The sequence below is a fragment of the Pan troglodytes genome, chromosome 1 (assembly GCF_028858775.2).
Source record: "Pan troglodytes isolate AG18354 chromosome 1, NHGRI_mPanTro3-v2.0_pri, whole genome shotgun sequence".
Taxonomy (NCBI): domain Eukaryota; kingdom Metazoa; phylum Chordata; class Mammalia; order Primates; family Hominidae; genus Pan; species Pan troglodytes.
In genome coordinates this window covers 99,463,632-99,483,565 of record NC_072398.2, presented here as the reverse complement: position 1 = coordinate 99,483,565, position 19,934 = coordinate 99,463,632, and the positions used below count along the sequence as shown (strand labels likewise).

The 19,934-nt window shown below is 41.4% G+C and overlaps 1 protein-coding gene and 1 pseudogene across 7 annotated transcripts in view; both read right to left on the bottom strand.

Moving 5' to 3' along the window:
* LOC749061 (neuroblastoma breakpoint family member 6-like protein) overlaps window positions 1-9,518 on the bottom strand; it is a 28,997-nt gene extending 19,479 nt beyond the window's left edge. For 5 of the 7 annotated variants that reach the window (XM_063797709.1, XM_016926012.3, XM_016926016.2 and 2 more), the window contains exons 1-2: window positions 8,349-9,518; window positions 7,578-8,115 (exon numbers count right to left, since the gene is read on the bottom strand). Coding sequence is in view for 2 of the 7 variants with exons in the window: in XM_016926012.3 (XP_016781501.1) it covers window positions 7,578-7,641 (64 nt within the window). In the remaining 5 variants the exon portion in view is untranslated. The remainder of the gene's footprint in view (window positions 1-7,577; window positions 8,116-8,348) is intronic. The other 2 variants (XM_016926021.3, XM_054686357.1) reach the window with 1 other exon arrangement.
* Window positions 9,519-15,031: 5,513 nt separating this feature from the next.
* Window positions 15,032-15,517, bottom strand: LOC100613302 (ubiquitin-conjugating enzyme E2 D4-like; annotated as a pseudogene).
* Window positions 15,518-19,934: the final 4,417 nt, after the last annotated feature.

Sequence of the window (19,934 nt, the reverse complement as noted above, 5' to 3'; positions counted from 1 at the left end):
AGCCTCCCGAGTAGCTAAGATTACAGGCACAGGCCACCACCTGTGGTAATTTCTGTGTTTTTAGTAGAGATGGGGCTTCGCTATTTTGGCCAGGCAGGTCTCGAACTTCTGACCTCAGGTGATCCGCCCACCTTGGCCTTCCAAAGTGCTGGGATTACAGGTGTGAGCCACAGCTCTCGGCCCCTCTATTTATCAGACAGATGTATAGAAAGTTTATTGTGCTAGCAAGAGTATGAAGAAAAGGACTCTCTGAATTGAAAAAACAAATTGGAGTATAAATTGGTACCACTTCTATGGAAGGCAAATTTACAGGGCTTATTAATTAAAATAAAAAATGTGTACTGTAACCACTATGATACAGCAGTTGTGCTTCCAGAACTCTACCCTATAGAAATCCGTGTACAAATAGCAAAAGATATTTGTACAAGAATGATGACTGCAGCATTATGTGTAATCGTAAAATCATGGAACAAACTTAACTTAAAAAACAACATGTAAAGGGTTAGATGATGGAATAAACAAAAGAAGAAATGCCTTCATCAAAAATAATGCAGAGGATAATAACAATCTTGAGTCTACTGATAACATTATTGATCGAGCAATTATTAAATCTAGGCACATCCTGCAAATGCGGTATTATTACCATCCTCATATTACAGTTGAAAAAATATTGAGGTACAAATAGCTTGTCAATAGCCCAAAGGCACAAAGAGAAGCAAGATTTCACCCAGAACCCGGGAACAGATCACACAAAGTTTCTCTTGTTCCCTGGTCCAAGGAACTTCTGTACCTTCCAACTACATTTCTTTCCAGCAGAGACCTTCTTGGAGGATGAGAAGCAGCCACTAGTTGACAGGAGGGGAAGTGAGGCATGTAGTCTTCAAGGGAGCAGACCACCGTGGGAGTTATAAAAGATCAGCGACACCTCTGGGTAGGTTCGAACCACCAACCTTTCGGCTAACAGCCAAACGCGCTAGCCGATTGCGCCACAGAGACATGGCTGAACTCCTAATTTCGTTCTAAAAGAGGGTAAGATGTCACTAAACACTAGCTAGCACCATCCGCCTTTTGCGAAATGACTGGGTAATCTCCAAAGCCTCGGAAAGCCGGAGCAGTCAGAGCGACGAATCTACTTGTTTGTCAAGTTTGAAACCTGTGCATTGAGTGATTCCGAAACGCCCCGCACCCCGCCTTGCCCCCTCACCTGCCTCAGAAGCCGGCGCTTCCGGAGATGCCGGGATCGCGACTCCTGTTAGAGCGACTTGGGCCCCAGGGAAGCTGAAACGCCCAGGGCGCTCAATTAGGACTTGTTGAATTAATAATACATTTGAGAGACAGAATATACAATCGAACAATGGCCGGACTATACGTAAAAATATAACTCTGATCCACAACCTGGGGCCACCTGCCCAAGAAATCAACTTCCTTATCTACGAATAAACAACCGGGGAAGCCAGCCTGCTATTATATAAGTCAGACTCACAGGGAGCCAGGCAGTTATCTGTAGTAACAAACAATAACATCCATAACAATCGGCTCCAAATGGCAAGAGCTTGGTTAGTAACTGACACTTTCCCTAATTTATGTTCCCACTTGCAACTTAGGACCAACCAGGGAAAGCCAAATATGCACCCCTAACCAAGCACACTGGATGTACCCCTTCTAGTTAGCCCACAGGCAGCTTCCCCACACCAGCAGTCTCCAATCAGGGCACACCTGAAGCCTTCCCTTTCCTCAGCTATAAAGCTGTCCCACTCCTCTACCTGCCTTCTAAGCTCTGTCAAAATGCAAGTGCCCTTGGCTGATGCCGGTGGCTGACACCCTTGCGTCAGAATAAATAACCATTGCTTTTTTCATTTGATGGGCCTTCGTTTTCACACTTTGTCATCTTTAAGCTTTTAGCCCTTTGAAGGATTCTGAGACTGGAAAATAAATGAAAGGATTTTTCAAAGGGGGAAGTTCTTTTTTTAAAGGCTTTATTCTGGTCAATTGATTTCCAAGTGTGCAATGTCCCATGGGGTAGGCCACAAAGAGGCCTAGAGTGCACCATCTGTGCTGCTGCAGCTCCTGGCTCTCAACAGAACTGAGATCTAAGTCCTCATGATCTGATCAGCTTCCGAGGGCCTAAACCTCCTATTACCACCAACTTGGGGATTAGGAGTTCAACAAATAAATTTGGTGAGGGGACGCAGACACACAAACATTCAGACCATAGCAATGCATAAAGGTAGCTCATCACTGAAGTTTTAATTTGTGTTTCCCTAATGAGTAATGATTTTGAACATTTTTCTTACGTCTTTTGGGGTCAGTGGGCAAGATCAGGAAAGGGGCAGGGACCAAAGGAGACATGAAGAGGGAAACAGCAGGGACAATGACACCTCCCAGGAGACTTGTGCAGAGGCAAAGGCTGGATCCTGAGAGATGAGAATTGTTTTTGTCATGTATTTGAATGGGAAGAAATAGAAAAAGGACATGAAAGAGAAAAAACGCAAGAACTTGTAGCTATCCAAGAACAAAACAGGAAAATATCATGGATATTTTTGCATCAAAAATATTAAAAGCAGTCCACTGGCAACCCCAGGTTTATGGTGCACCATGATGATATAATAGTGCTCTTCATTGTGACCGAAGCAACCTTGGCTGGAATTGGAGCCACAGTAGCATCTGGCTTCCTTCTTGGCAAGATTTGGTATGTGTTACAGTTTCACTTTTTAAATCCCCTTACCAACTGCACCCAGTAGCTGTGGTGAGAGAGCAGAGTTTACTGTGTCTCCCTGTGACGCAGTCAGGACAAGAGAAGGAAACCCCCACAGTGCACTAACCTACGGCAGAACCTTTGGGGAAGGTTAGAAGGGACCGTGTGTCTGAGCATGTGCAGGAACCATCTCAAAAGGTAAAGCCCTGACTCTTCAGGAGCCTTGTCTGTAGCTTCAACTGACGTAATGGTGTGGTAATAACCATTTTTCTGGCTGAGATATTTCAAAGGTCAGTAAGGCCTTTTTAGATGCAATGGCAATGAGCTTTGTATGAGTTCTCATTCAACAGGGTATTTTACAATAAAATCTGATCATATAAAACCCAATAAATGTAATAGAACCTAAACTTGATGCCATCCTCTACCTCCCCCACCTAATTATTTGGTGGGGGAATGGGAGCGCTAATAGTACATTATTGAAGTATAATTCACATAGAGTAACATGCACAAATCTTAAGGGCATAGAAACGTAACCATCGCCTAGATCAAGTTATAGAAAATTTCCATCAGCCCAGAAAGGTCAATAACCTCCTTTAGATTCCCATCCACCTTCCTTTCATTTAGACAAACCATTCTGATTTCTATCTTCACAGACGAATGTTGACTGTTTCTGAAATTCACATAAATGAATATACTTTTTTGTGTCTGACTTCTAATTTCCTGCAGCATAATGTTTTTGAGATGCATCCATGTTTTTAGTATATTATTTTGGTGTTATTGATGACTGTTATTTCTGTGTGGATGACTGGGTTATTTCCAATTCTGGCTCTCGTGAACAAAGCTGCTATATTCTAGTACAATTCTTTTTGTAGACATATGCACCCATTTTTCTTCAGTTTATACCTGGAAGTGGAGTTGCTAGGTCATGGAGTAGGTCTAAATTTAACTTTATTATAAACTGCCAAACAGTTGTCCAAAATGGTTGTGCTATTTTACCTCCTCACCAGCAATGAGAGTATGGTTACTCCACATTCTTGTCAGTACTTCTTGTCTTTCAAACTTCTTCTATTCAAGCTGTTAAAATACCTTAAACTGAGTAGCTTACAAATAACAGAAATTTATTTCTCACAGTTCTAGAGGCTGGGAAATCCAAGTTCAAGGTGCCAGCAGACTCTGTGCCTGATGAGGGCTCACTCTCTGGTTCATAGGCTGTGCCTTCTCCATGTGTCCTCACATGGTGGAAGGGCAAACAAGCTCCCTCCAGCCTCTTTTATAAAGATACTAATCCTATGCATGAAGGCAGAGTCCTCATGATCTGATCAGCTTCCAAGGGCCTAAACCTCCTATTACCACCAACTTGGGGATTAGGAGTTCAACAAATAAATTTAGTGGGGGGAGGCAGACACACAAATATTCAGACCATAGCAGTGCATAAAGGTAGCTCATCACTCAAGTTTTAATTTGTGTTTCCCTAACGAGTAATGATTTTGAACATTTTTTCTTATGTCTTTTGGCCATTTAGAAATTTTGTGTGTGTGAAGAAAGCCTATTCATGTATTTTGCTCATTTTTAAATAGCTTGGCTTTTATTATTAATGTCTAAAAGTTCTCTCTAAATATTCAATATTTGAGTTACTTTTCAAATAAGCATACTGCAAATATCTTCTCCCAGTCTTAACAAGGTTTGCCTTCTTTCTTGTGGTAATTTTTTGATAAGCAGTTTTTAATTTTGATGAAATCCAATTTTCTTATTTTTTGTGACCTCTAAGACATCTTTCCTACCCTATGATTGTGAATATATTTTCCTACATTTTCTTCCAGAAACGTGTTTTTATTTTTATTTTTAAATCTATAATTCTTCTTAATTTCATCTCCTGATCTCAGCACAATGCTTAACCACTATAAAATCCACAACTTGCAGACCAACAGTTCAATCTCCCAGAAACTTGTATAACCCTTGATGTAACAACATTTACAGTAGTTTCCTGCTGTGCTCTTTGACAACTATAGATCCTTGCGCTTCCACCCCACCGCCCCCTTGCCTTCTCCCTTCTTTCTCCTCTTTTCACCCCTACAAGGTGAGAAAACCAGAAAGACCTAAAACTGAGGAGAAGAAAGACCTGGTCTAATCTGTGCTCAAGATATTAGAGCACAAGAAGAAGAAAGACTGGGTCTGATCTGTGCTCAAACCACACCTGTATTCTGGTTTGTAAGTCTAGTTCTGCCCCTGTGTGGCCTTGGATAAATAACTTAAACTTTATGTGCCTCAATCTTTCTTCTGTAAAATGGGGCTAATAAGAGTAGTCTTAGGCCAGGCGTGGTGGCTCATGCCTATAATCCCAGCACTTTGGGAGGCCGAGGCAGGCAGATCACTTGAAGTCAGGAGTTCAAGATGAGCCTGACCAACATGGTGAAACCCCATCTCTACTAAAAATACCAAAATTAGCTGGGCATGCTGACAGGCACCTGTAATCTCAGCTACTCAGGAAGCTGAGGCAGGAGAATTGCTTGAACCTGGGAGGCGGAGGTTGCAGTGAGCTGAGATCACACCACTGCACTCCAGCCTGGGCAACAGAGCAAGACTCCATCTCAAAAAAAAAGAAAGAAAAAAAAAGAAAAGAAAAAAGTAGTCTATTTCATTTTGCCATTGTTAGCTGTGTCTGGATATGGTTGACGATTAATTAGTAATCAATCAGAATGATCTTCCTCATTGTCATTTTCCTCTGCATTATTTTTGAAAGCAACTATGCTGATGTTTTGCATCTTAAATTAGTTTTTCTTCTAAGAATTCCAGTAGATGGACTCATGGAGTATGCCTACTGTTATGTCCAGTTCTTTCTTTCTGCATAAAGTCTCTGAGTTTTATTCACACTGTTGAGTATATCAGATGTTCATTCCTTTTTATTACTGAGTAGTATTCCATTGAACGAATATACCACAGTTTATTTACCAGTGTCCTGATAATAGACACTTAGATTGTTTGTAGTTTTGGGTATGTGAATAAAACTGCTATGAACGTTCTTGTTATAATTTGTGTGTGTGTGTGTGTGTGTGTGTACATGTGTTTTAAAGTCTCTTGGAAGAATAGGTGAAGAATTGCTAGGAAAAAAAATGTTTATGTTTAAATGTATAGGAGACTGTCAAACCAAAGTGATTATAACATTTTACATTCCCTCTAAAAATGTATGAGTTCTGGGTGTTCCACATCTTCACCAAGATTCGGTGTTTTCTGACTTTATAATTTTGCCATGCTAAAATGGCGGAGTGGTATCTCAATTTTGTTTAAGTCTATTTCTCTCACAACTAATGATATTGAGCACTCTTTTATGAACTGACTGGCCACTAGTATATTTTCCTCTCTGAAATGTCTGTTTAAGCTTTTGCCCATTTTTAAAAATGGGTGTTTCCATTTCTAATACTGAATTGTAGGAGCTAATTGTATACTCTGGATACAGGTTCTTGGTCAAATATGTGTTGTGAATATTTTCTCCTCATCCATGGCTTGCCTTTTCAGTTACTTAATGGTGTCTTTGGATGAAAAGACATATTTCATATCAACAAAGCCTAATTTATAATTTTTCTGTTTTATTTATTTATCTGTGTAATATTTAGAAAATATTTGCTTTCTGCCAAGTCTTAAAGACATTTTCATGCATTTTCTTCTAAAACTTCATAGTTTGTATGGTTTGTTCTGTGATCCAACTCAAATTAGCTTTTGTGTATGTTGTGAGGTAGGGATTGAGATTTTTTTCCTCACTAGTAGATATCTAATTGGTCCAGCACTACTCATTGAAATGACACTTCTTCCCCATTGTATTGCTTTAGTACCTTTTTTGAAAAAAAAAATCAATTGACCATATAACAAGGATCTGTTTTAGGTGTCTCACTTCAGTTTCATTTATCAATATGTGTATCCTTTTGCCACATTCACACTGTTTTGTTTATAGTAATAAACAGCTTAATAGTAAGTCCTCTAGGTTTGACAGCTCAATAAACCTGAAATGTGTACATCCTATGGTGCCACCATGAAAATCAAGACATGCTGTCACTTAATCTCTCTCATTTCACTAGAGGACACATGCTCTCATAAATAATGGTTGACCCCTTAGCCAAAGATCCTCTATTGTACCCTCTGGAGAAAATAAATCTCTAGTTACCTTAAGAGCTGATCTAGAGGTAAAATGTCTGCAACATTCAGCAATGAATTTAGATTTTCTTTGAAAAAAAGTTCATTTTCAAGGTAGTTTTTTTTGTTTTGTTTTGTTTTGTTTTTTTTGCCAAAGAATTTCTTTTTTTTCTGTTACTTAGTAGCGTGAAGTACAATGTTTGGTTTGCAATTTCTGTTCTTTGTAGGAAGAAAAACTTTAGTGGAAACAACCAGTACTTAAAGACCATTTTATGAGGCTGTCATTTACATATTATCTCTTTTGCTGTTTTTGTTAAAATGATATAAGGTGGGTTTTATATGCTTTCTGTATATCCTTTGGAATGTGTATTTAAATTAAAAACTTAAAATTAAAATATTCATCCTAGACTCAGGTTAAGTTCCACCAACAGTACACTTAAAATAGGATGAGCCCAACCTAAGCGTACAACCTACCTGCTTCAAGTGTGTAGTTGGTGTGTGTGATACATTCTCAACAGTATTTGTGTTCCCTGGTGTAGTGATTTTCGTGTTCCTCCCATCCTTGAAAGTCCTCGACTTAAAACCCATCTAGAACATTTCCTTTGCTAAGACTTTAAAGTATTCTTTCTTCAAGTTAAGGGCAGTTTTTAAATAGTTATCAGTTGCATTCTTGGAATTCACAGAAAGCTTGGGGAGAAACAATCCGACGGCACAAGTTCAAGTGCCCAACGGGGTGGAGAAGGGACTGCATACTCACTGGTTGCCAGGCCGAGGTTGTCCGCCTTGCCTGCTTTGGCTGAGACTGGAGACGGAAACTCCATTCAACAGCGACTGGAGGACTGAAACAGGGCGCAAGAGGGCGGCTGCCCTTCACCTACCGGTCCCTCCCTGCCTTGGCGCCTTCGGAGTTCGGACTGACCCGGGATGTTGCTGGAGCCGGCAGGAACTGCAAACTCACCGCGCGCGTCCCTGCACACCCGCACCTGCGCCTCGAGAACTCCTGGCCAGTTGAATACCCGGTCTGCCGCCGAGCTTCGCTGCAGGTCACAGGAAAGGGGTGCAGGGTTGCGTACCCGGCGGGAGAAGCCGCGCGGAGAGGACCAGGTACTGCTACTGGCCTCCGAGAAGACAGGCCTAGAGTAGCTGATTTTGACCTGCAGGGCCAAAGTCTAACGGCGGCCTAAAACCCTAACGTCTGGGCGAGCCGCGGGTAGCGAGTTGAAGCGATCTCTATGCCTTGCTTGTCGTTTGCCAAAATTCAGACCAAGAAAGAGAATAGTTGTGTGGATCAAAGTCTGCAATTAACCAAAAAAGAAACATAATCCTGTGTTAGCTTACTTAGGAAAAAAGGAAGAAGGAAGGAAAGAAGGAAGGAAAGGAGGAAAGGATGGAGGGAGGAAAGAAAGATGAAAAAATCAACCAAAAAAAGAACATGATTTCCTAACTAATCGGATGTGGGTCATGAGAGAAAGACCTGCGTCGAGTTTTTGGCCTGAACGTGTGGAGGGTGGAGTTGCCATTAACTAACCTGGGAAAAGGCAGGTGTAGTACGTTGTAGAGAAAATATCCGGAATTCCGTTCAGGGCCCTGGGGTCTTCCTTGAAAGAGTTTTCCATCCAGGCCGTCTCGGTTTCCGCATCCGTCTGAGTCGTTTATGATGTCGGGAATGCAGGAATCTGAGTCCTTTATGATGTTGAGGGTGCCACGGTCTCACCCCGGGCGCCTCCCCGCTCCAGCCTCCTCCCGGAAACCTGGTGCGCTCTGGCCCCGCCGACCAGCGACAGTCTCTCCACGCGGTGCCGCCTAGCAAAGGCGCATCTTTAGGTCGGTAGTGAGGTGCGGCCGGGACGCTGCAACTCGCTCCGGGACTTGTAAACCTGGCAGGTGTTCGAGGAGCGCCACTGGCTGGAAGGAAAGGAGAGAGCTCTGCACGTCGCGTGTGGGCTCGCAACTTGGAGAAAGCAGGGAGAGGACAGTCTTTTGGGACTATTCCTTGGATGGGCGGGTGGTACCAGGAAGGGTAGATGGAGCTTTCTAGAGGTCAATGTCAGCGTAATTTCTGCTGAAGCAATTGAAGGAGGAAAAAAAAAAAGTATGCGCTTTGTGGTTCCCTGGTAGTCTAGTGGCTAAAGTTTGGCGCTCTCACCGCCGGGACTGGTTGATTCCAGATCAGGGGACTGGGTCTCGGCCTCACTGTGAGGTATTCTTTCCTGTGTTTGCCATCTACCACCGCTGTGGCTCAATTATTTCAAGACTGCTGGAGAAATGGAATTAATGTCGATCCTAAAATTTAAGCTATTTATCTAGGATAAATTCCAAATAGTGGAACTGCTAGGTGAAATTTATTGTGAATTTAAGATTCCGATGTATACAGCACTACAACGTATAAGCACCAATTACATTCCCCAAAGTGTGTGAGACTGCGTCTTTTCCCCAGAATTTAAAACCAATGCTAGAAATTATCAGTCTTTTAGAGATAATTTTAAGCTTATTTATCATCAAAGGATTTCTTCATAGTCAATTTCCCCTTAGACTATAAATCCGCAAGAGATGGCAAAGCTGGAAGAACTGCCTAGAATTTCAGCAAACTTGAATTCAATAGTCTCTCTGTTCTTTCCTGTTTTGGCACCTACCCTTTTCTTCCAGTTAAGATTGGACGCAATAGAAAAATAATTAATAAATGTAATAAAAATGTAAGCCTGGACGTTTTGCTCACAGTGTTCTCACTGGGTCTAAATTTTGTGAATGTGGTTCCTTGGATGGTCTCATGGGTATGCTTGAGACTTTAGGCCCTTGGGACACCTGGTGCACAGAAGGGTCCCAAAACCCATCTTTGGAAGTGTTGGCAGAGTAAATAGGCACCAGTAATAAAGGCAATGGCGCCTGAAGACCTAAGGCTGGTTTAAACCAAAGCAGATTTTTCAAAACCAGAGAGGGCTTGTGTTCATAATTTAATAATTTAATTTTTATTTTGATGAAATTTAAATTTGATTTAAATTTTCATAATTTAATTTTCATTTTGATGGCCACTTTATTTTGACAAAGACACTAGTGGAGGAAAGTCTCTTTATTGGATCATCGATTTCCCTATAAATCTTTGTCTCAGAAAAATTTAATAATAATTTCATAATAAATTATAATAAATAATGTTTCACATCTTATATTATTCACTTTTGATTTAGTTGGCTTGTGCTGTCAATATGTTGCCCACTGTAAAACACTACCTGATGAATTACATTCAACTATGTAGTAATACATATTACTACATATACACACACATGTATACATGTGTATATGTAGTAATACGTATTACTACATATACACACACATGTATACATGTGTATATACATATACACATGTATACGTGTGTGCGTATATATGTATATATAACCATATATAATTTCAAAAGGTAAATTAAATATAATGGGACAGTGTTGGTAACCTCTTAGATAGTGTAGGGATGAGATAGCTGAATTTATGGCATGGTGTTGTATACTTCAGATATCTATGCTGTAATATTAAAATGGCATTTCCTTGGCCCACTAAATTGTCTATTTCCTGGCCCAATATGATACACGAAAGGAGTGAAAATGGGAAGAAAATAGCCTTCTGAAGGACTTGCCTAATAAACTTCTCCCTTAGCATTACTTGGAGTGACATCAGAAAATTGGGATGAAGTAATTGTGTAAAAAAGACAAATTCTCTGCTGTCTTTCTCCCCCAATCCTTAATAAACAAAGGAGGAAACCTAGACTCAGGTTAGGTTTTCTCTTCTTATTCTTTACATACCAGGACAAGTACTGAGCTTGTTTGTTACTATATGGGGACTTAGTATATTGTACAAAGGGGTGTGGCTATTACTGTCCCTTTTCTACCAGAGCATCAAAACTGGTAACTTGGCTGGTGTTAAGGGGAGCTTCTAACCTTGAATTCCCACTCCATGTGACTTCTTTCTGGTTCTCTCTTCTCAGAGAACTTGCAGCCATCAGATTCATTTGGAGAAGTTTGATAAAGGTTACTTTACGCTTAGACAGAAGAAAAAACCCTAAGGTCTTGAACTGAGCCTTATCCTCTGATACAGTTTACTGGAATTCCCTCCACTGTGGCACAAGCCCTGCCGTAAATTGTGATTATCTATACCTTGTCAGTTTTATCTATGTATATATCTTTTACAGTAATCCCCACATCCACCAGAGAACCTAGGTTATTGGCAGAATGAGGTTTGGGAATTCTGGTCCTCTGGCCAGACACTATCAGTTAGTACTCTGATTCCACCATTTTTGAAATTATATACAACAAATTTTAAGTATTGTTTATTTTGGAGAGTTCAGGTTAAAGGAAATGAAGACTATTATTCAGTATTATTTCTGTAATTTTGTAATTTTAACCATAACATAGGTTTCTTATCAAAACGTATGGAAGCCAGAAAGCAGTGAAGCAACAATATTTTCTCCAAAACAAACAGGCCAAACTTTGGCAGGAGTGACAAATCTGGCATGCAATGGTGGCTTCTGTATCAGAAATCAAGTCTTTTACTTTGTGAGAGGCAGGAGTTTTTAGTTCTTTGTCTTCCTTTTGGCTGCCAGAGGAATTGAACATTGTGAATTCATTGGCATAGTCCCAAGAAACTTTACTTGGCAAGCAAGCTATTGATTTTGGCGGGGGTGGGATGGTGTTTATCAGTCACCCCTACTAGCAGAGATGTGATAACACTGCAGTCAGAGTAGTTGAGTTTTAAATTTTTGACTTGCCAACCAACAGAACATTATTTATATGGTAAAACTTAGACATCAGAGGCTACAGGCACTCAGGCTAAATTCTGACCCATTCATTGGTGACAAATGTTAAGGGATTTTTGCCCCATTAGCCCTTTTTTTACTCATGATGGTACTCTGAACAGAAGAATCTCCTCTAACAATTTAAGACCATTCATTGTATAAGCATGTAAATCATCAATCTCAGTGACACATTTTCACAACTATACACTGAATTGGCTCAGAGGCTTCACTCATAACTTTAACTTTTTTTGCCCCTTTACTACAAGTTTTACCCAAACTCTGTCAGTTGAATTCACACTCTACAGGAACACATATCAAGAAGTTTAACACATGCACTTTAGTTACAGCAGCACCTGCCAGGAGAATATCTTACCTCCTTGACTGAGAGTTCAAGGAGTGCAGGGAGATGTGACCAGCCATCAAGAAGCAGTAGAGAGACTTCTTTCCTTAAAGTACCTGAGTCAGGTTGAGGGGAAGAGAAGAATTAGGAGCACAAAGAGAGCAGGCACACAACAGGAAGCACAACTCTGCAATTGCTTTTGGTTTTAAGAGGCTGTCCATTCAGTTTTTTGGGTTTTTTTTTTTTTTCCTTTTTTTGAAATGGAGTTGCCCAGGCTGGAGTGCAGTGGCATGATCTCAGCTCACTATAATCTCCACCTCCTGGGTTCAAGCAATTCTCCTGCCTCAGCCTCCCGAGTAGCTGAGATTACAGGCTCCTGCCACCATGCCTGGCTATTTTTTCTATTTTTAGTAGAGATGAGGTTTAACCATGTTGGCCAAGCTGGTCTCGAACCCCTGACCTCAGGTTATCCACCTGCCTCAGCCTCCCAAAGTGCTAGGATTACAGGCATGAGCCACCATGCCCAGCCTGTCCATTCAGTTTCAATGAACTTTAAACAACAAAAAATGCCATTTGGGTGGCTGGTTTCAGTCTTCCCTGTCAATGCTCAGCCTCCAAATATTCACTAACACATAGAACAATAGGAGGACTGTTACTCTCCTCTCACACCTACTACGTGGGAGAGAACATCTGCTACCAGATCCTGGAGGCCCTTCTCAAGCCCCCTAACCTGGCCCCATGTGGTTCTTTCTGTTTTTTCTCCTAGAAGGCATTGTGACCTTACTGGTCCCATGTTGGGCATCAAATCTGTGAATGGCTCACACTTGGACTTACGCACACAGCATAAGTAATAGGGGATATCTATGCATAAGAAAGATTAGTATGTTGTCAGCTCCCCACATCCATAATTCCACAGCATGACACCAAACTGGAGTTACTAGATGACAACCCAAGTGGTGGGTTGCTCTGTCAAGAAGGGGCCAATTTTATATTGCAGCTAGGCAGTTACAGTCTGTAGCTGTACCATTGAGGGGATCGGGGCAAGATGGAAATTTCCATGGCTTACCAGAAACAGGTGAGAAACTGCCTGCTGGTAGCCTGCTGCAAGACAAGGAGGCCCCCAAAAGAGAGGAGTAAGAAATAGTCTTATGATAATGCCTCACAAGACTACTTCCCTTACCATGGTCCAGGAGGGCATTTGGTCAAGGTTTGAGTCATAGTATGGTTGAGCCTTACCTATGTAAAGTTTAAGCAAAGCCATTCCCTTGTACCTTGTACCTTGAAGAGAGTTTCATTGGATATAATATCCTTAATTTGCACTTTCTTCTTTTTAATGAGTAAATTGCATTTTATTTTATTTTATTTTATTTTATTTTATTTTATTTTATTTTATTTTTTGAGATGGAGTCTCACTCTGTCACCCAGGCTGGAGTGCAGTGGCACTATCTCGGCTCACTGCAAGCTCCACCTCCCAGGTTCACGCCATTCTCCTGCCTCAGCCTCCGGAGTAGCTGGGACTACAGGCACCCGCCACCACGCCTGGCTAATTTTTTGTATTTTTAGTAGAGACGGGGTTTCACCATGTTAGCCAGGATGGTCTCAATCTCCTGATCTCATGATCCACCCAAGGAGTCTCTCTCCCTCCTTGTGTTCTGGTCTGTGAATGGCTCACACTTGAACTTAGTGTAGGCTCCTAGTGGGAGGAGCAGGGGTGGCGAAAATCCTCATCATATGGATAAACATAACCCAAACCTCTAGAGGTTTCATAATTTTCCTCTTGCTTCTAAAAACATAGTCATATCTTATGGGGTGTTATGTACTTTATATCTTAACATTTTCCACTTGCTGCTTCTTGGTTTGAGGGGAGAAATGCCAGCATGTGGCAAATGGAGAATAAGACTGATGGAAGCCTCAGGGCAAGGCCTTCACTTCCCATTGACACTGTTCCCAATTCCCTCTAGCATGAGCTGAGCCTCCTCATGCTGTGGTTGTGCAGCAGACAGGGTGTGAGGAAACCCTGCTCAGCCCTGGTTACCCAGGATGGCACTGAGTTCTAAAACGCAATGGTTATGTGGTGAGGGGCCTGGCTGAAGACCTGGTGTGGTACTTTTGTGAGCAGTGGCACCATTTGAGGCTGGGTAGGAGAGAGGTGCAGGGCCTAGCTCCCCAAAAGACCAACAGATAAACTGGGGCAGAGAGAGAGATTCCAGTGTAACCGGGAAGGCTGCAGATCATAACAACTATGGCTGCTGATTTGGCATCAAAGATGTGGCATTGTCAAAGCCACAATTGTTGAGAATGGCACCAACATGCTGCAGCTGGAGAGAGAGGGTGACCAACATTTTGAAGTGGCATAGTTGTCTGGGGTAAATACCCAAGGTTTGTTGCCTCACACCAAGGGAACTGAGGATGTGGACACACAAGAAGTGGGTTTAGGAGTGGAGGTTTACTAGGCAAAAGAAAGAGAAAGGAAAATAGCTCTCTCTCCTGAGAGAGAGAGGGTTGCCAGAGTGGAACTTCTGGTTTTGTGGTGAAGTGCACAGGGTTTTATAGGCTGGCTTGAGGAGGCAGTGTCTGATTCACATAGGGCCCAAAGATTGGTTGGACCAGGTGTGACATTTACATAGCGCTGGAAGAAGCTGGCCACCCAACCCTAATCTTCTTCTTATGCAAATGGGTTTTCTACTTTACTCGCGCCATGTTGTCTGCTCCTTACTGTACACGTGGTTAGAAAGGAAAAGGGAAGATGGAGCCACCATGTTGAACATGCCTACCCCCCAGGTAGCCTTGTCCTATTGGCACAGCCACCAGCAGTCACCTGTGCAAGCTTCCAGCTTGCTTATCTATGTCTGCAGCTCCATTTTACAGGCTGCTTTTTGTTACAAAAGAAATTATTTGGGGGCTGCTTTTCATTAAAAGGGAACCTTACCAAGGACTTCCTTACCCTAATGCCTAAATAATTTCTTTTTAACTCCTATATCAATTTGTTTGAAGAACAGATGACACTTTGAATGGCCCAGCCCACAGCCCGGAATTTCAAGGGAAGACCTTGAATTCAAGGGAGACAATGTCTCCCGTAAAATCACCTAGCCACTTACATAGCATATTTTTCTGTCCACTGTCTTGCTAGTCTGTTGTAGTTCTCTCTGTCGGCCTTGTAGGTGTGGGGTATCTCTAGCACCAGAGGATCATTGAGGTTGGGGATGCAGGGCAGTGAGCAGATGGACAAGAGAACTTTTGACAGTCAATGCTGGAGACCACTGAGACCATAGGATGTCAAAGCAGATGCCGCCATTGCTATTGATATTGGGGTGATAAATTTTGGTTGTGAAAGCAACCTTTGGGGGCTTGAACAGGCAATCCGTAGGAAAGTGGATGGTCAGGAAGAAAACACCTCCTTGGCAAGGACTGTCATTAATTATCACCCAGAGGCCCCATGGAGCACTGGGCAGGAGGATTCGTCTGCAAGTTGGTTAATTCCTTCTGGATCCACTTTAGTGCCATCCTACCCCACTGCTGGGGGCTGGGGTGGCCCAGCCACACTGCACTTTCTATATATAAGTTTTTTGAAAATGCTGCTTCACTGTTACCTTGCCTTGTTTGTTAGTGCCCATCTAATTCAGTTGCTTTTGTAACTTGTTCCACAGTGATGCCTGGAGACCTGAGTATGTTTTATCTTTAAAATCTAATAATTTTACTAGGATATTGTCTTGAAGTTGATCATCCTGGTTTAATTTTTGCTGCCACTTTATGGGCTCTTTCAATGTGCCTCATCACATAAGTAATGTCATTTTCATTTTTGTAAATCAAGTCTCCTAGATTGTTCACCTGAAAGCCTGATTCTCCTTTAGAGAAAAAAATGCTAAAAAACAAAACAAAACAACAAAAAAAAACAAAACATTATATATCGCATTACAATTTTATTCAACAAATACAGAGATTCACAGAATAGTTAAAACAAAGTAGAAAACAACTCTGGTGTTATAAGAGCAGTAGGTTCATATGCCCACTGTGCAGTAATAGACCAATACACTAAGACAGCAGTTTGCAACAAAGAATTTAATGATCACAGGGCAGCCAAGGGGAGAGATATGAGTAGACCCTCAAATCCATCTCCTCAAGAACTTCTGCGTTAGGGTTTTTAAGGGGATTGTGGAGGGTGAGGGGTTGGAAAATTAAGGTTGTTGATTGGGCAGGGGAAGGGGGATGAAATCATTAGGATTTGGAAACTGCATACTGAGTCAGTTCCTCAGTGGGGTCCTTCAGACCAGCTGACATCAGTAGTTTCACTGGTACACAGGATCTGAAAGAATATCTCTAACGGGAAACTTAACATTTCATAATGTTCACGTTGTTATGTATAGAACAGTTCAGGAGAACTATAATCTAGGGCCTGCCTGATTCTAGCACAAAGAGCACCAAACAACTGTGAGGAAGCAGGTCCAAGAGCAGGCTGCTCTCAAGAGTAATGCAAAATTGCTGCAAGCTTGTTTATTTTTGTTTCTCCCCTTCCCTTCTTCCCTGATTAATTTTATAAAGTTTATAGGGACAGTTTCAATGGCTTCAACACAGTATTGCCAGGTAAGGACTTGAACCCAAGAGGCGGAAGTTGCAGTGAGTCAAGACCAAGCCACTGCTGCACTGCCCAGTCTCAAAAAATAAAAATAAAAAAAAAATCAGGCCAACACCTGTTGACACACATTGCTAGGAATCCCTTTGGGAAAGCAAATGGGCTCACGGAACACACGAAGGCCATGGTGGGTGACAATGTTAACTAATTCTGTTCATGGTGTCCAGGGTACAGGCCTGAGGGTCCACTCGCCACCTCTGCCCAAAGCCACGTCTCCACTGCTCCCCTCATCTCCACACGGATTCCTCCCCACATGCCTCCCCTTTTCTTGGACTGCCGACACCTGACACCACCAAGGTGACTGCTCCTCCCCACAGCTTCTCTCCTTCAGGGGACTTCACTTCTTGTTCCTTGCTCCATAGTGAGGCGTGACCCAGTGGTTAGCCCAAGGTCTAGCATGCGAATCAGGGACGTGATGATTCTTTGGGATTCTAGGGATCTACATGGAGAATAGATGAAAGTAACAAAAGTTTTACATACCAATATTCAAAACTGCATCAAACTACCAGAAACACTTGCCACTTTCAAAGATAGACTATGCTAAGTAGCTCCAGGTGTGTGCCACCATGCCTGGCAAATTTTTGTATTTTTAGTAGAGACTGGGTTTCACCATGTTGGCCAGGCTGGTCTCGAACTCCTGACCTCAGGTGATCCACCTGCCTTGACCTGCCAAAGTGCTGGGATTACAGGAATGGCTCTTGACTCTAACTGCAAGGTCCCTAGATCATTAGATCATTTCCTGAATATCTTATGCTTCAGGCATTGGCCATCACTTAGGTTACCATTGTCATAAGTCAAAAGCCTCCACAACCAAGGCCCTTAAACATGGGATAGCCTGTGCAGGGCAGAAGTATAAAGAATATAGAGAAGTGAAGCACAAAACTTGTTGCATTGGCCAGGAATTAAACCAGGGTCTCCTATGCAGGCGGTGAGAATTCTACCACTGGACCACCAATCCGGCTCTTATGTGTGGTCCTGGAGAAACAATTGAAATACAATACTGAAAAAGACAGAAATTTTTCCAAAAGAAGCTCTTTGCAGTATTGACTAAAAGCTAACAGTAGACATCCAAAACCAAGGTTTTTATAGAATACTTTTACTAGACAAAACTATAAATATTAAAATAGCTTATTTGATCAAACTTTAATTCCGAAAAAGGCTCCTTCCAACTGCGTAACAGACTCCTATAGAAAAACATCAGAAATTCATCCAGGTTCCTTGTTTCTGATCCTAAATCTTCAATTTAGGACCTCAACCTCAAACTGTTGCTTTAGTGGCTCTGGGAAGGAAGCACTAACTGGCAGCATAGGTAAGTAAAGTTTTAATCTAGGGAAGAAATAAGAAGCAGAATCAGAATTAGAATTAGAAGAAGAGGAAATATGCTATACCAGAATATCATAGGCAAAAAAAGAAGATGAAGAAAGAGGAAATGAAAGGACAGAAGGTAATGCTAATGGAGTTAGTTATTTGTGGCCGTTTTTTGTAAAAGAGTAATGATCAGTCTTGTAATCATTATAATACTATTATTTGCTTTCTAAAATGTCTAAAATATTTGAAGGAATATATGATATAAAAAGATGAATAATGCTTGCAGTCAGTGTTTCATTGTTTGGAGAACCCAGTTTCCTCAGTTAATACACTTTCGTGTAATAGCTGTTTAAGGAGTAACATGGTTTAAAGACATATTAATGGCTGAAATATTAACATATTGGTCTTTTGATGAAGTTCAAATAGAGAGATTTCTTTCCCCAATTTTCCCTGGAAAGATTAAACTGAAGAGAAAAATCTGGAATATTTGCCCCACATGTTGGGTCTGGGAGTCATTATGACTTTTTCAAAGACAGGAGTTGTGTATGACATGGAATCATGCTTCTTCTCTAGTTGAGAAGCCAAGCTAGGTCCAGGCTGAGTCATAAACTTGAACCCAACAAGGAAATCACCCTTCACATTGACCTTGCAGAGCTTTGGCTCTATCTGTTCTCTGCCCAACACCCAAGACACATACTAGTTCTGGCCAACAAACCTTCACATATTGTCTGTGTCAACCAGAGCTACATTTATTCCCAAATCTCTTTCTAAAATACAAACCTGTACTTTCTACTCTCAACCCCAAAATTTACAAGAGGCCTCATATGCATCTCAGAGTCACAGATGCTAAAACTCAACACACCAGTGAGTTCCCTGTCAGCATCATGTACTACCCTCTACCTCAATGATCAGCCCCAAGCCAGCATCTCCCAAAGAGTAGTGTGTTGTTGTGGGTGTTTCAACAGACCACTAAAACCTGCTTCTACCCCTGCCTAGACACTTATCCTCACTGCTATGCATCCTGCTCCTCAAATCAGATCTTGATATCTTCTTTAAACACTCCCAATCTCCCAACACGACAATTCATTTCCAAAGAATTATAGTATTTAAATTTATTGGACTCTATACAGACTCATTCCCACTTTGTTACTACGCTGGTCCATCCATCACCTCCATTAACATAAGTAGATCAAAAACGGGCCTCTCTACAGCCTGTCTTGTCTATTCCAACCCATTTGCCACACTGTATCCTGAGTGACCTTTCCACAGTGTAAATCTGGACATACCTGTAGCCTTAAATCATATCTACCAACATAGTAGCCAAGCAACAGCAATCTCTTTTCCTTTGGTCATTAGAGTCCTAGAGACCAAGAGGATGTTGGGAAAAGAATTACCACGGATCAGCTCTCAGAGGCAGTGGGTTCTGGACTCGTGCTGGCTTTGATACGTGTACATTGGAAAAGCTCAAGTACCTGGCAATACTTGGAGATTAGGAAGAAAGGATGAAAATAAACCACTGCACTAAATAACATGACGATAATCACTTATATAAAAACTTTAAAGATAAGGAATATTTAAAGATTTATTAGTTTATTATAGCTTTATAGTTGGAGAGTGAAGAAGAAAATACCAAAGCTTTTTGTCTTAACAAAATGGTGCAGACAGATTAGCATATATTGTCACCTATGATAACCAGTCAGCATAAAAAGTATTTAGAAAGGAATGGTTATATTCTCTAAGAGGTATATTCTGATGTCATGTTTTTTGCTTTAGAGTCTATTAATATAGCCACCTTTTTGTTAATGTTTTCAGTCAAGCTCCTTTTCTCGCCTTTCATTTCCAACCTTTCTCTCACTTTCTGGTTTAGATACAACTCCTAAATATATCATATAGTTAATTTAAAAATCCAGTGTAGCAGTATTTTGGGGGTTTGTTTTACTGGATAATTTGGTCCACTTACATTTAATGTAATTGTTGATATATATTAATTTTAAATCTACCATCTTTATTTTTTTCTGTTTGTTCTGCTTGTTCTGTTTCTATGTCTTTTCTTGTCTGT